Source organism: Vigna unguiculata, chromosome 3, assembly GCF_037176805.1.
Source record: "Vigna unguiculata cultivar grain cowpea cultivar isolate G323 ecotype 2 chromosome 3, ASM3717680v1, whole genome shotgun sequence".
Taxonomy (NCBI): domain Eukaryota; kingdom Viridiplantae; phylum Streptophyta; class Magnoliopsida; order Fabales; family Fabaceae; genus Vigna; species Vigna unguiculata.
This window is the reverse complement of record NC_140794.1, coordinates 67,298,888-67,315,399: the sequence shown is the minus strand read 5'-3', so window position 1 is coordinate 67,315,399 and position 16,512 is coordinate 67,298,888. Positions and strand designations below refer to the sequence as shown.

The following is a 16,512-nucleotide window of genomic DNA, read 5'->3' as shown; positions in this document are numbered from 1 at the left end:
TATATGGAGTGATCTGGAATGAATTTAATATAAATATGAACTGAACTTAGTTGGATTTTTTTTTACAATTTTCTTGTTTCTTTTTTCTTCTAAAGAGTATTAAATAATTGCACCAATACAATCCTGTGAAACAAAAAAATCCTGGGTTTGAGACTCCAAAAACTGACAGCACCCTTAAAATATTGGGGATTTTCTTCTTAAATCTTTTAAAACACATTCAATCAAATTTATTCTTTTAATATTTTCACAGTTCCTAAACTAACATTACACGTACATGTACATTTATTTTTGTATGCTATCAACATTATCAGATCAGTAATATATAATAATACATATTCGGGAAGAGGTTTTCCGAAATATCTTACCATCTAAAACGCTTGTTTAATAATGACTTAAATATCTTTTTTTTTCTCATTTTTATAATATTTGTTGCGGATTGTTTTCTTTTTGACAGGATACTTAAAATGGTCATTATTTTTATCATGTTTAAAATTGATTCTCATTTTCACAATTCATGTTTTATTTGGTTCTTTTTTGTGACGCCGTTTAAATCAGTAACGAAGTACTGTACAGGTAGCACCTGTTTGTATTACGTTGCATTAGGGTGTGTTACATGTATTGTACAGTGCTCAGTTACATATTTAAACGGCATCACAAAAAAAGACCAAATAAAACACGAATTGTGGGAATGATGACCATTTTAAACATTTGATAAAAATGATGATCATTTTAAACATTCTGTCAAGATGAGGATCATCCACAGCAAACACTATAAAAATGAGTACGAAAAAGTTATTTAAATCTTTAATAATTTAAGATAACATTTCTCTCTTTCATAATAATTATTTCACATCCGAAATAATTAACAATGATGTGTAATGTGTTTCTGTATTTAAAATTTTCGACCTTATAATTTTCCTTTCATTCAGTCGTTGGAATCTGTCAATTTTTTTTGTCTTTTGTGTGTGTCTAAGATTCCTTTGACGCAACGCTTGTGATCATCTTTCCTTACCACCAACTACATCATTTTTATTAATTCTGAAGTAGCTTTTCATTAAAGTTTTTCATTAAGTAATACAAAAAGGGAAAGTAAAAAGTATTATAAAAATAGAGTTCAACACACCAAAAAGACCCACTACCACTCCTCTGTTCAAAAAATCAAACAAAAACCAAGATCAATTTAACAACAAACACTCATTGTTAACCGGAAAAACATATAAGTAGACTCCAAATTAAAAGTATAGATCAAATCTTGTAGTCAGGACAATCTCAAATCTTGTAGTCAGGACAATCTCAAAATTGTTTTTCACCCTTTTTAACAATTCTAACCATTCTTAACACTGCAATCTCAATGGCAAAATTGGAGTTCCACTGAAGCCACCAAACCAACGACTAGAAGAGGAAATGTTGTGATTTTGTGTTCTCCACAATCAAGATGAACAAGAGTGGCTGCAACTCCGAGACATTGCTCTACGAAGGAGAAGACAACACTTCAACCAACACCTATTCACCAACAAACTTCCTCTAAGAAGGAGAAGAGAATAATGGACGAGACAACAATGAAAAAAATAATGATAAGAATGAACTTGAAGCTTCTCCATTAAAAAGAAATAAATTCACACGTAAACAATCCTATTGTCATTGTACAATTACAAGTTTTGACAGGTATCCATTATTGTTGACACATCAAATGACTGTTATTGTCGTTTCTGAAAAAATAACGGTAAGGACCTAATTGATACACTTAAACAAAGTTGAGAATCAAATTAAAACAAAAATAAAAGTATAGACCAAATTGACACATATCTATCAAAGTGAGGACTATCCGACCAATTGAGAAAAAAATGTGACCCTTATCAATTCCATCTACACATTTGTCAAACTAATGGAGGTTTGCACGTACTTAAAAAAAACATAACAAAAATTTGATTTCTTGAAAATTGAAATTTCTTGATTGGGAAAAATTGAGGCTAGAATTTAACTCCCAATGATCAAATTTTAGCTTGGTATAATAAATTGAAAAATATATTATCCTTTTATTCATCAAAGTACACTACCTATGTAAACACTTTTCAAAAACTTGTTCAAAGAGTGATAGATGAGGAAAAATGTACTCATTTCAACCTTAACTCCATTCCACCTTCGATATCATTTTTTATTTCAATTTCAAAGACTACAACCTTAAATCCTAATAGTTAAAAATTTAAGTGTAAGTTTAACTCTACATTAGTTAAAAATGAGAAAGTTGAGTAACATAAAATATAAAACTTATATATTTATTACTTTAAGATTTTGAGTTGAAAGTTATGTCAATCTCTTATATAGATTAAATTCAATTCTAATTGCTTTAATTTTTGTAGTTATTTAACACAATATATTAGATTTATAAATACTTTTTTTCCAAATAGGGTTAATTGTACAAAATTTTCTCTATCACAACCCTAAATTCATTTCATCTTCAATATCACTATTCATTTTAATTTCAAGAACACAACTCGAGACTCGAGAGGAATAACTCACAATTACTATCTAAGATCAAAAGAAACATGTCTAATAAACACTCCTATCTAGAAAAAAACATTTAATCCAAACTAAATTAATTCTAAACTAAGTTAAATTGCATAAAAAAACAAAATTATAACTTATGATATTACAAATATACTAAAAATTTAAATGTCTATTAATAATGATTAAAAAAACAATTCTTATAATTTAAAATAATTTAATTTATTCACATCTTTCAATTTAATGCCAAATATAAACAAAAAATAATATATAGACTGTAATTTTTCTCCTTAAGTCCTTTCATTACAAGATAGTTAAAATCAAAATTATAAGTAAGATCGTAAAGGTAGGTTCATATAATCATAAATCGTGAGATTGTAACACAGACAGTCAATTTAACTTTTTATAATAAGTTAAATATGTTTTTACTCCTTAAACTTTGATGTGAAATTAAAAGTTCTTCTTGTCTGAAATTTGATACATTTTGGTCCTAAACTTTAAAAGTGAATGAATATAATATTTTTAGTCCAATTACATTACAGTATTTTGACGTGTCCAACACATCTTCTAACATATATTAAAGCGAGAATATGTCAAACTGTGTATATAACTCAAATACTAACATAAAACGTCGTTTGACATGTAAAGAAAAATTAATGGATTGGCTAAAAGGACTATATCATTCATTTATAAAGTATAGGAACAAAAATGTATCAAAATTTCAAGGACAAATTCTAATTTCACATAAAAATTAAGAGACTAAAAACCTACTCAACATTTTGTGATATATATATATATATATATATATATATATATATATATATATATATATATATAATTTTATAAGGAATAGAAATTAATCCAATTTTATATTTTTAAATTTTACATAGAAAATAATTAATGTAATAAAATATGAAAATACAAAAAGAATTCAAATAAAATAATAGAGGAAAAATAAAACAAAAGAAACAATTTGTTATGAGTTATTATACAAGATTGTAGGAGTAAAATTGGGTAATTATAGTTGTATTAAATTTTAATTGAAAAGTGGTGTGGTGTGTTGGGATTTTAATTGTATTAATTTTTTATTGAGAAATGAATATTTATTGTATTAATATTTAATTTAATTAGGTGAAAGGTAATTGTGTGACCGAATTATGTAAATTTTAATTATTCACTAAAGAACGTGTGAATAGGTAGTGCAACAGAAAATTCGAACAAAAAAAAAATTATTTACACAATTTTACGATGTTGTTCGATGGTCATAACAATCTTACTATATTACGATTATACCATCATAATATTCATAAATATTATATAAATCGTAGAATATTAAGAACTTACAAATTAAATTTCAATTTTGACTATCTTTAATGACGTTACTTATATAATCTCTCTCCTTCCTTAGGGTAAATTTACTTCATAATCAAAATATTTTTCACCTCTTTTAATTTTATTGTGGCATGATAAGACAATAAAATAATGTTAGTGTCACATTTAATGTTTTTTCTAATATGATAAGAATAACTTAATTGACTAATTTTTTTTATAAAATATAAAAATAGAAAGATCTTTAAAAAACAATGAAAACCATTAAAAATAATGATAATAAAACGAAACAAATTATTAATATTTTTTTTACAAAAAAATATATGGTATAATCGGTGTTATACTTTAATTAATATTAGAGCTTTCTTTTACGTATTTATATTTTATTTAGTATTATTAAAGAGTTGTTCAGGTCAAATACATTTATAATAATAATAATAAAAAACAAATAAATATTTTTTTAATCAAATAAAAGTTTGATTTTTAAATTTTGAAAATAAATAAATATAATTATACAAATGGTATTTGGAACAAACAGGTTATTTATACGATTTGTGATGTTAGAATGAGATAAGTTTCAAAAAATATAACGTTATTAACTTAAAAAAAGTATATCTATTTTTTTTATAATTTAGGTATTAAAATATATTAAAATTTTAAAAATAAATAAATTATAATTTTTTGTAAAATTTAAAAAATATCAAAATATTTAATAACAATAATAGTAATTTAAGAGAAAAATACACTCAACAATATGATAAGTTCAGGCTTGACTCATCAACACAGCCACGCACGCGGGTCCTGAGAGAGAGAGACACGAAAATTGTGAGTTTGGTCTCTTCTTAGCCCAGTCTTACTAAAAGTACTCCAAGATACCTACTATTTATTTTATTTTTCTATTTTTTTTGTGAATTTATTTTAATCACTCCTTCCTTTCACAAGTAAAGAAAATGATAAAGAATGCAGATAGAGATCAAAAAGGAGACCCAGGAGAGAAGTAAAGTACATTAAAAACGACAAGACGCATCACGCTACGAATGGAATCTGGTTTCCTTTACCCTCATCTCGTGCCATCGACTGAATTTTCCGCTTCCTTTCGCTCATAAAGATAGTTATTGTTAACACCAATGCCATCATCATCATCACCATCTTCACAACCTTCACAACGCTTACACTTACACTGAGTGAGTGAGTGAGAGTGTTGTTCTGTAAAAACACTCTGCACAGCCTTCAAGCTAGAGAGCATCGATCGAACTCCAAGCCCTAGGTGTTGCTGGTTTTGTTCCGATCGAATCTGCGAATTTTCATTTCGTATTGAATCTCCGAATTTTCAATGGCGTTTTGGTGGCCATTGCTCGTTTTAGCGTTTGCTTACGGTATCTGTAGGTTCCTTCTCATGCTCATTCCTCCTAAGGTTCCTTCCATCGACGTTGACACTTCCGATGGTACTCTATCTCTATCTATCTATCAATCTATTAATACCTACGATGTTGTGATGCTGAAATTGTGATAATGACAGTGCTGGACGATGGAAGCCAGCAGCAGGAGAATAGTTTCATATATGTGAGTCCATCTCTTTCTCTCTGCTTTGGTACAAATTGTATATGATGGAAAGAATCTTGCTAATTGTTGCATGGAAAAGTATTGCGTTTATTTTTCACAATCGCTGGGATTTGTCGTTGTTTCAAATCCAGGTACCTCCGAGGGGAACGTCGCAGCAATCAGGAAAAATAGTTCAGTGCTATGAGCCAGCAACTATGAAATATTTGGGATACGTTCCTGCATTGACGCATGATGAGGTCAGTGAGTATTTGTCTGTTACCGAAGCTCATAATAATGGTTTAAAAAGGAACTGTGAAGCACCAATAACTTAGTTTGCTAAAAGTATTCGTATCCAAAATGTACTCTATATTGATACTCTTGGATACTTTACCAATGCATACATGTGAAGCATACAAGCCTTTTAACAAAAGTTATTAAAATCCACTTTACTTGTACATGAGATATTGAAGCATGTGCAGTAATAGAAATCATCGGCACTTGATGAACCAAAATTTGAAATTTGTCCTCGTTAGGAATGATTTCGAGAAAGGAATAAGATTGATACTGTTCTTATATGTAGACAATACAAAGTAATTAATGATGACAATGATTACAACCCGTTTATTTTGGTTTAGTATTGTCCTCGAAGTATGTTCCTATTCCTAATTTGAACTTGTGTAATGACAATTATATATTTATTATGTATTATGAATATTATATATATCTAGATATGTGTTGCGTTGCGATACTGGATATACACATCGTATCTCATCTTAGACTAGGAAGCACATCTAGTTTTCAATTCAAGCAATCTTCCATTTACATTGGTGCAAACTGGTTTCAAGCATTCTAGAAATCCACTAGGACATCATTTCCATGCAAGAATTATGCTGGTTGTGCTGAAGAAAATCTGACAGGTCATATATTCTGCCTTGTGGATAAAATTTTGTACTAGACTAGAGCAGCGCTTGTGTGCATGTGCAATATAGACAGCACGGTCCAAATAGAATTTTCTACTCTACAATAATATTTACCAGAATAGCACCATTTGAGTGGGAAGCCAAATTGTTAATGATTGGCATTGGCACATCGTTGGTCAGTTTTAATGTGATTACTGACTATTCATTTTGTTGTCCAGTTGAGGAACAAGTTTTATGTTACTCCTTTTATATTTTTTTTGTCACAAATTTTTCTGATGTTGACCATATTTTTGTTTCCATCTATTTTTTTCTTCTTTATGAATGTTTGCACTTATTTATAAAAAATGATTTACCATTAGCATTCTTATTGGTTATTATACATGTGGAAACATTAATGACAAGGCATCCAGAGGTACCAAGATGACAATGTTGATGTGAATACCAATTATTACAGAGCATGCACCTTAAAATACTGGTCCCTAGTTTTTGAGTAATTTTCTTACAAGCAAAACATTTCCAGATTAACTATAACTGCTTTTCCATTTATGGATAGGTCAAGGATCGAGTGGCAAAAGTAAGGAAGGCACAGAAAATGTGGGCAAAGTCCAGCTTCAAGCAAAGGCGTTTATTTTTGCGTATACTTTTGAAGTATATAATTAAACATCAAGCACTTATATGCGAGTAAGAGCACTTATTTTTGCATGGTTGTGAGGGAAGTTTTATCATTCTGTTTACACTGCTTGAAAGCATTTGTGGTATAAACTTAAACTTATTGTATCACTTTTGTGATGTTTTAGGAAATGTATGAATCTTTTGTAGCCATCCACTGTTTTTAATTATCCTATTCTTAATTCATTTTGTCTGAAGTAGATGAACATAGTGGTTATTGCATGAGAAAGTGCTAACATACTCTAGTTTATGTTCTTCCGGTAGAATATCTTCTCGAGATACCGGAAAGACAATGGTCGATGCCTCTTTAGGAGAAATAATGACAACATGTGAGAAGATCAATTGGCTACTGTCAGAAGGCGAGCAGTGGTTAAAGCCTGAATATCGGTACCTTCTTTTGCCAGTAGTTAATCAATTTCTTTCCTTGAACTTATCATCATGTATTATCTGTCTCATTATATTTTCAGTTCTTCCTGTGCCTTTGGTACACCAAATCAAGCCTTATAACTTGACATCCATTGTTTTATAAAAAAATAGTTATAATCTCTTCCTTATACATTCATTTAAATCTCTATTATAAAATATCAAATTATCTAAAGTGACTTCTACTATCACTTTCTTTTTTCTCTAGCGTTTGATAAATAAAACACCTTTGCAGATCTTCCGGGAGATCAATGCTCCATAAAAGAGCTAAAGTAGAATTTCATCCTCTCGGAGTTATTGGAGCAATTGTTTCATGGAATTATCCTTTCCACAATATTTTTAATCCTATGCTGGCGGCAATTTTTTCTGGAAATGGCATTGTGATCAAGGTATAAAGTATATTGTTGTCTACCTATCCAAAATTATTCTTCATGCTGTGTGTATATCATGTTGTTTTATACATTGCTTACATTTGTACTTAATGGCAATTAGGTTATATTCCTCGCTAAAAATATATTAAAAAATGAAAATATCGTGCATGGTGCAATACTCGCTCTTGCTTTAAGAGATATAAAACTTATGATGAACTTGCATCTAATAACCATTTAGAAGATTGATATGGTTTCTGCTAATACAATTAAGCTGAATTTCAGCTCAAGTTAAAATGGGCCTGTGCACTATCTATGCATTAAGCCCAAAAAGGCTATTGCACAAGGATCATTCTAGAGTCGGAGACATGAAACCACTTTTGAGCTTCCACGTACTACTCTCTTGAGCTTTCAGGAGAATTGGTATTTAACTGTATAAATTGCTTTTATGTTTTTCAATTTGACTGAAAATTATATACTTAATGTTAGATATCAGAACATGCAAGTTGGTCTGGATGCTTTTACTTCCGGATCATCCAATCAGCCCTAGCTGCCATAGGAGCTCCAGAGGACCTTGTTGAGGTGATAACAGGGTATGGCCATTTGTCTTACCATTTAGTTTTCCTTCTTGTTCTTTGGTTGTTTTTATCATCTATGGCACTGATTGGACCTTCTTCCAGGTTTGCCGAAACAGGAGAAGCATTAGTATCTTCTGTTGATAAAGTCATATTTGTTGGATCGCCTGGTGTTGGTAAGATGGTACGATTCTTCTGGCTAGTTGAATGTTTTCTTGCCTAGAATTGGGTCATAGTTCATTATTTCCAATCATTCCATTCATTTTTATGATGACGTCCTATTTCCCATGACTTGGTATGCAAATACACTTTCTTTCTATGCAGATAATGAGCAATGCTGCCGACACACTTATACCAGTGACACTGGAGCTTGGTGGGAAAGATGCATTTATTGTCTGTGAAGATGTAGATCTAGATCATGTATGAATCCTTTCTACCTGTTCGGATTCCCCAAAGCTTGGATGTAATTATTAATCATAAGAGCTTCATGAGTACCTTAGTTTTAACAGGCTTTGATCTGCTGAATATAGGTCGCACAAATTGCTGTCAGGGCTGTTCTTCAGTCAAGTGGACAGAACTGTGCTGGGGCAGAGCGATTTTATGTCCACAGGGAAATTTATTCTTCTTTTGTCAGTAAAGTCACCAAAATTGTGAAGTCTGTTACAGCTGTAAGTGTTTTAATAAAATAAACCTTTACTCTCTGTAACTTTCACAATGGGTTTCTGATGCATAAAATCATTTATATTTGCACTTCATTGCCACAAGATTGTTCCTTTCAGAAATCTATCGTAGTGTTTATACATCTGTTGTTTTTGTTCTCATTCATTGTCGAAAACTATGAGAAGAAAAAGTCATCTATTTGACTCAGAATACATTGCATTTGTCATCTATTTTTTGTTGAACCTATGCATGTTTTTTGTTTTTCTCGTTTCTCCTCTTCTTTACCAGTGCAACCCCAAGCAGCCATTTGATGCATAAACCTTTGAAAAAAATGTTAGCATTGTGTGTGTGTTCTTGTGGATTTGGAGCTCTTCAAAATAAATTGTATATGTGATCATTGATGTATAGCAAAGAAATAGAATGTAGTGATGAACAAATTACATTTGCATAACATCACTAGCATGCTCCAACTCTCTTCTGAGACGATGTTTTCCCTTGAAACAGAAAGTACTGAAATCAGGATTTCATGATTATATACTGTTTGAGAGGAGCTTGGTGTTAATTGATTATTGAGGAGTAGACTTCTGTTGTAGAACTAGAGTATAAAGAAGTCAATATTTTTATTTAACTTGTTGGCTATTGATTTCTTACAGGGCCCACCACTTGTTGGAAAGTATGATATGGGAGCTTTATGCATGCATGAGCATTCTGAAAAGCTTGATGGCCTATTAAATGATGCTTTAGACAAAGGAGCTGAGATTGTTGCCCGTGGGAGTCTTGGAAATATAGGTGAAGACGCAGTTGATCAATATTTCCCCCCTACTATCATTGTGAATGTGAACCACTCAATGAGATTGATGCAAGAAGAGGTAACAAAACATGCCAATTGAGATTTTATTAAATTTAGGTACACATCCTGTGATAGGCATGCATCTCATTTGTGCTTTTACATTCAAGAACTTATCTTCTATGTTGTATCCTTCAGCAACTGCTTACCAAATTCTTCTAATAAATTCATTGCTTAACTAGGCATTTGGCCCAATCATGCCAATAATGAAATTCAGCTCTGATGAGGAGGTTGTCAAACTTGCAAATGACTCAAAGTATGGGCTGGGCTGTGCTGTTTTCTCAGGCAATCAGAGTCGTGCGAGAGAGATAGCTTCACAGATACATGCTGGGGTAGCTGCAGTTAATGATTTTGCATCAACATACATGTGCCAGGTAAATTTGTGTAATGATATGATTTATCTTGTCTATCTTGCATTTTAACTTTTGGTTTAGTATGTGTGTTGATCTCCTGATCGTGCAACAAGTAGGCTGACTGCAAAATTTCTCTGGGGATGAGAATTATATTAGAGATGCTCCGGCAAATATTATTAAGCTACTTAATTAGGTTGAGAGAGAGAGAGAGAGAGAGATAGAGAGTTTACTATGCATGTGTTTGCTAGGAAGATGAAAAAAGCAGCTGCATAAGCAAGGTTTGAAACAGTTGAGTCATACAATTGGGCTGAACAACCTACTACTGGATTTTAGTTCAAAAGGTAACAACATACAAAGGTGTAGAGAAATTTCACAGGCGTGTTAATGTGCTTATCACTTTATATTATGTGAAAATAATATGTATATGCTTTTGCTAATTTCCTGTTACATTCATTTCGTTATGCCCTACTTGTGTAGGAAATAAGGTATTTGACATCATGTGTAGTTTCGAATCACATAAAGATGCATGTTTAAGAGAAGGATATGTTATTTTTATTTGGGAAAGTTGTGTTTTTAGTTTCTATACCTTTGGTTAAATGTGGTCAAAGTCCTTATACTTTCATATAGATGAATCTGGTTCTCAAACTTAAAAATAACATTTGTATTTAGTATTCTCTCTCTTATGCAAACGAGGTAATTCTAGGAATACCAACTCGAAGAATTACAAAAACGTAGGGGATTTAACCAATAATAATCCCAATCTGAATGTTATTCAAGAAAGAAGATATAATGAAGAGTTTGAATGAGAAAAATTACAAAAATTATTCAAAACATTAGCAGTTATCTTAATATATAATTGCTAATCAACTGTTACAAACTAACTCCTTCCCACATGGCTACTAAACCAACTAACTACTAACAAACAATTTTTTATCACTTCCCTCCCCTTAATAGCATCGTTGCCCTCAAGGATGGATGTTTGAAAACTTCTTCTTTAGATCATAGTAGTATTCCCATGTGGCATCTTCTGATAGGTGTTGCTTCCATTTTATCAAAACCTTGGTCACAAGGAACCCCCTTTCTTCTAATAGTCATTCTGTCTAAGACGGATTCAGGTTCTTTTCCAGCACATGCATCCTCCTGTTGATATGGTAAATTAGTTGTGGCCACCAAGTCTCCTACATGTTTCTTGAGCTGAGAAACATGGAAAACGTATGAACCCTGCTCTGAGCTGGAAGATCCAACTTGCAAGCTACTGAACCAATGCAGTCCAACATTTTAAATGGCCCAAAATATTTAGAACTGAGTTCCGCATTGCTTTGGAATGCCATGGAAAACTACCTACACGGATGTAGCTTAACATAAACATAATCACCAATCTCAAATTTACAATCACTCCTATGTGAGTCAGCTACCTGTTTCATCCTTTTTTGGGCTCTTTTTAAACGGAATTTTAGAGTTTTATCTCTTCTTGCTTAGTAAGACTCCTATCCACCATTATTCCACATTAGATTCCCTCGGAAGGTAAGGGAGATGAACGGGTCCCTACTACCTATATATGGTCTCATACAAAGTGGCCTTGGTGGTAGTGACAAGTGGTATTATACCACCACTCAGTTAGAGGAAGCTACCTTGACCACAAGTGTGGAACATAGGCACACATACACCTTAAATAAGTTTTGAGGCACGGGATTAACCACCTTAGTTTGTCCGTCAGTTGGAGGATGGTAACTAGATGAAAGTTGAACATAGACTCCCTGTAAGGTCATGAGTTCTTGCCAAAATTTGGCTAATAAAAATGGAGTTTCTATCATTGGTGATGGAGTTAGGAAACTCATGGAGTTTGAACACATTATCCATGTGAGCTTGGGCAACATCACTAGCCAAATAAGGATGTGATAAAGCCATGAAGTGCGTTGCTTGACTTAAGCTATCATCCACAACATATATCACTTGCTTGCCATGAAAATTGGGCAATCCTTTAATGAAGTCCATGGTCATCTGTTACCAAATCAACTTAAGAAGCGAAAGGGGCTGAAGCAACCTAGGTGAAGCAACTGTATCATATTTGCATTGCTGACATTTTGAATAGTGTTGAATAAATTACCTGACATCCTTAATTAAACCCTTCCAATTTACCACCACCTTGATTCTTTGAGTCATAGAATTGATTCCCTAATCGCGACCCCCAACTGAAGCATGTAACCATTGCATTATGTCACTTCTTAACTTAGAATCACTTCCCACTACCAGCTTTCCTTTCCTTAACTCATTACGCTGCTATTGGTAATGGTTATGTGTAGTTGAGTCACTATGTATGTCCTTAATCAACTTTTGCAAGTTAGCATCCTTCTTCCAGGATATACGAATTTTGTTCATCCAATCATTGTGCAATTGATGGGTGATAATGTTATTGCACTCAACACCCTACCTTCTTGAGAGTGCATCTACCACCATGTTTTCCTGGCCCTTCCTATATTCAATAGAAAATCATTTTTTATTTTGAAAATCTAGGGTAGCCAACACAGACATATCAGTGAATAATTTCTTCAATCTTCTAAATATACCATTCGGTAACTGGATAAAGTCGTCTTTCTTTAATATATATGTTAAGGGCTTGGCCACTACTCTATACCCCTTAAAAGTATCCTATAATACCATGTCAGACCCAATAATCCACGCAACTACTACACCATCCGAGGGAGGGGCCAATTGACCATAGCTTCTATTTCATTGGGGTCTGTGGATACCATTGGTCATAGCACAATGTAACACATGCCATTTTCCTCCTATCTGGAACGCCATTGCTAGCTTATCAAAGTTCCACGAGATGTCCCCCAATGCCGCTAACCACTCTATTCCTAGCAACACCAAATCACAACAACCCAAGGAAATAAAAAACATGTCAGATGTGAATGTTGTTGGTTGTATAGTCCACGTAAATCCTTTGACCATACCAACCCCGTCTGCTACCACCACCTGAATTGGGGTTTGTTGCTTAACCTTACACCCTAATCTCTGAGGCATAGCAACATCTAAAAAGTATGTGTTGATCAACTATCTATGAGAACGTAATGGTTTCTTGTTTTAATAACCAGTAACACGTATGGTTCTAAAGTTTGCCACCAACGCATTAAACAAATGTCAACAACTGCTCTTGCTCTTGACAATCATCAAAACTCATAGCTGCATAATTACCCCCTTTGTTTGCTTCATCTTCCACCTTGAGAATGTGCACCTGGATCTTTTTGTGAGATAAGCTATGTTCCTAGGAATAGGGTGCATCACAAAAATTAACATAATCCTGGTTTCATTCATATAGGGTAGAAGGTAGTTTCTATTTTGGCTCTAGTAGCCATACTTGAATCAATTCTCGACCCACTTACAGGTGTAGCTGTGGGTTCATAAATTCCTTTCTGCTGTGTTGGCTCCTGTTCCAGGTATAGTGGCTTCATAAATTCTACCTAAAGTGAATGCTCGGCTAACCATAGTTGGGGAGAACATGCGGACCATCATCTCTGTTTCCTTCTTTAAACTTCCCTAGAAGCAACGCAACGTATCCTCCTCAAGTTTTTTCTTCTAACAAAAGCATCAAAGTCTTCATGGTATTCATATACTGAACATCACTGCCTTAATCTCATCAACTCCGCCATAGGGTCATCCCCTAACTCACCAAATCTATCAATCAACACCTTTGTATATTGTTTACATGAAAGCATTGGAAAATAGGGTGCAAATCGAGCCACTGCTGTATGCCGGTGCAACGCTTTCCCTTCCAAAATAAATAACTAACTTGATGCACACTTGCTCAAGTATATTGTCAATCAAGTATATTGTCAATCAAGAAATAATGCTTGAGTTACTGTATCCATTTTCACATTCTTGCCAAAAGACAAGGAAAATCAATACATGACAATCACGTACCACATCAATTCGGGCCTGAGGAGGACAAACCCCACACGAACTTACCCACCTAAGCGCCCCCTACCTACTTGAGGCTTCAACAGTTCTTGAATTTGATCTTTAAGAGATTCTACAAGAGTTTTTTGTATAGATCCTGCCTACTCCATCCTTGATTCCAACCTGGAACTCATACGTTCTTCCAAGTCTGTAATAACTGCAGCATTTCGAGTAGCCTCTGCCATCTACAAACCCAAATGAACCGAAGTGGATGATACCAATTTATGCAAACGTAGTAATTCTAGGAATAGCAACTCAAAAGAATTACAGAAACATAGGGATTTAACCAAGAATAATCCCAAAATTATTCTAGAAGGAAGATACAAGGAAGAGTATGAACGAGAACAATTACATATTATTCCAACAATAACAATTATCTTATCATATTACTGCTAACTACACTTTTACAACAGAAAAACTAATTCCTTCCCAGGTGTGGCTCCTAAACCAACTAACTACTAACAAACAATTTCATAACACTCTGCATAAACACAATGACATGTTTGATATTAAAAAGGCAAAGGAAGACTGATAAAATTAATAAATTAAAAATGATTAAAATTCCTGGTGGAAAATAGAAATTGAAAGTGGGTAAACCTGTTTAACTCAGCCTAGGTTATCATTCAATTTTCACAAGTAATTTTGCAGTCCCTTCCATTCGGGGGTGTGAAACACAGTGGATTTGGACGATTTGGTGGAGTAGAAGGTTTGCGAGCTTGCTGTCTTGTTAAAGCAGTTGTTGAAGATAGATGGTGGCCATTTATTAAAACCAAGATACCTAAGCCTATTCAGGTCAGTCAGGGACACTTTTTGTTAATCTCCTTCTCGTATCTTTAGATGCTTAAGATTTTCATATATATATGGAAATGAGGTAGTATTTGTTACTTCACTGTGAATAGAAACTTTAATGGGCCTTTTGTCTGTCACAGTATCCGCTTGCAGAGAATGGCTTCGAATTTCAGGAGTCACTTGTTGAAGCTCTTTATGGTCTTGGCATAAGGGATCGTTTGCGAGCATTGGTAAACGTTTTAAAAATGCTTACGGAGCAGAACCCTGGTGGCAGCAGCAGCAATAAAAGAAGAAATGACTGATTGTCTGTTCGGGTAACGTGCACATGGCTGATATTATACTGAAATCCTGATGATGCTATTTGCTGTGAAAGAAGAAATGAATAATTGGATGGTTGCTCTTGCTTCTCATATTTATCTCTTAACTACAATTTTTACACATCTGCTTCCTGTTCTGTTCCCTCCTTTTTTGTGGAGCTTTGCTATTAGTTTAACATTATTTTTAAATGCTCCTGCCATCCAAATCAAACTTATCTTTCTCTCTTTGTATCAAAGAAAAATTTCTCTGCAGTCGTTTAAAAATTACCCCTGATCATATGCCCATTTAAGCATGTTTTTTTGTCTTTCTTTTCAAATGTTAATGGAGATTAAACAGAATATTTAGCTGGGTTATCTGAACTCTAGGAGATAACGGAGTGTGGGCAGTTTTTTCGTGCACCTCCATACCCTTGCATCTATTTTTTTTCTTTTTCACATTTTGTTCTTTTTTAGATTATATAATTCGGAAGTCATTTTTTGACTTTTTGATTACATTCAAAAGTAAAAAATAACTTTTGGATGGTGTAACATGAAAACCATTTTTTTCCTTGAAAAAAGACTTTCTTATTGCGCAATTCAAAATGTTTTCAAATTACATAATCTGAACTTTCTAATCATACAAACCAAAAATGGTAAAATAGAAAATTTATTTATATGGTGTAGGAAGAAACTGTCCGTAGTGTGATTTTAGTCTAGATAGTTCTCTAGTTTTGAGCTCGACAATTGAATGAACTACGGGATGAAGATTAGCCTAGCCTCAACCCTGAAGGTACACAATCCAATCTTAAGTCAAATAGGTGGGACTATTGTTTCTTGCATCCTCAAAATTATTAAGTGTACTTTCATAATAATAGGAAAAGACTTAAGCACCTTCCACCACTTCTGCACCACACCAGTGTACTAGGGATGGTAGTATGGAAGACGGGTTACACGGTTCTATCCTACTTCCCAAAAAAAATCTATCCTCCTTCCTTTTTAGTAGGTATAATTTTTTTTTTCATCTCCATTCTTGTTAGAATAAGAGATACATCCATACTTATCATACTCGTTTTATTATCCTCTCAATATCAATAAAATCATTTTTACAAAAAAAGAAACATTAAAAAAATGATATTATTAATTATTTAAAATTAAAATAAAATATCCTCATTTCTTTGTTATCAAATATTTAAAAAGAATTTATAATTACATAAATTTCAAATCAAAATATCAAATAATAACTAGATGAAAATAAAAAAATTGCACAAAATAAAAT

General features: G+C 32.9%; 1 protein-coding gene across 1 annotated transcript; it reads left to right on the top strand.

Annotated features, from left to right (window-relative positions):
- Positions 1-4,788: 4,788 nt before the first annotated feature.
- LOC114177656 (aldehyde dehydrogenase 22A1-like) lies at positions 4,789-15,547 on the top strand. Its single transcript, XM_028063094.2, has 14 exons — positions 4,789-5,279; positions 5,354-5,397; positions 5,529-5,633; positions 6,850-6,977; positions 7,230-7,352; positions 7,624-7,777; positions 8,246-8,349; positions 8,437-8,515; positions 8,656-8,751; positions 8,862-8,999; positions 9,645-9,860; positions 10,021-10,212; positions 14,800-14,943; positions 15,081-15,547. The coding sequence occupies exons 1-14, from the start codon at positions 5,168-5,170 to the stop codon at positions 15,240-15,242; spliced, it is 1,797 nt and encodes a 598-aa protein (XP_027918895.1). The 5' UTR covers positions 4,789-5,167; the 3' UTR covers positions 15,243-15,547.
- The last annotated feature ends 965 nt before the right edge of the window (positions 15,548-16,512 follow it).

Bases quoted from the DNA above. Each gene is read 5' to 3' on its own strand.
- LOC114177656 (XM_028063094.2), top strand. From the start codon at position 5,168: ATGGCGTTTTGGTGGCCATTGCTCGTTTTAGCGTTTGCTTACGGTATC. The intron at 6,978-7,229 runs GTAAGAGCACTT...TTCTTCCGGTAG, and splicing joins CATCAAGCACTTATATGCGA to AATATCTTCTCGAGATACCG. The intron at 8,350-8,436 runs GTATGGCCATTT...ACCTTCTTCCAG, and splicing joins CTTGTTGAGGTGATAACAGG to GTTTGCCGAAACAGGAGAAG.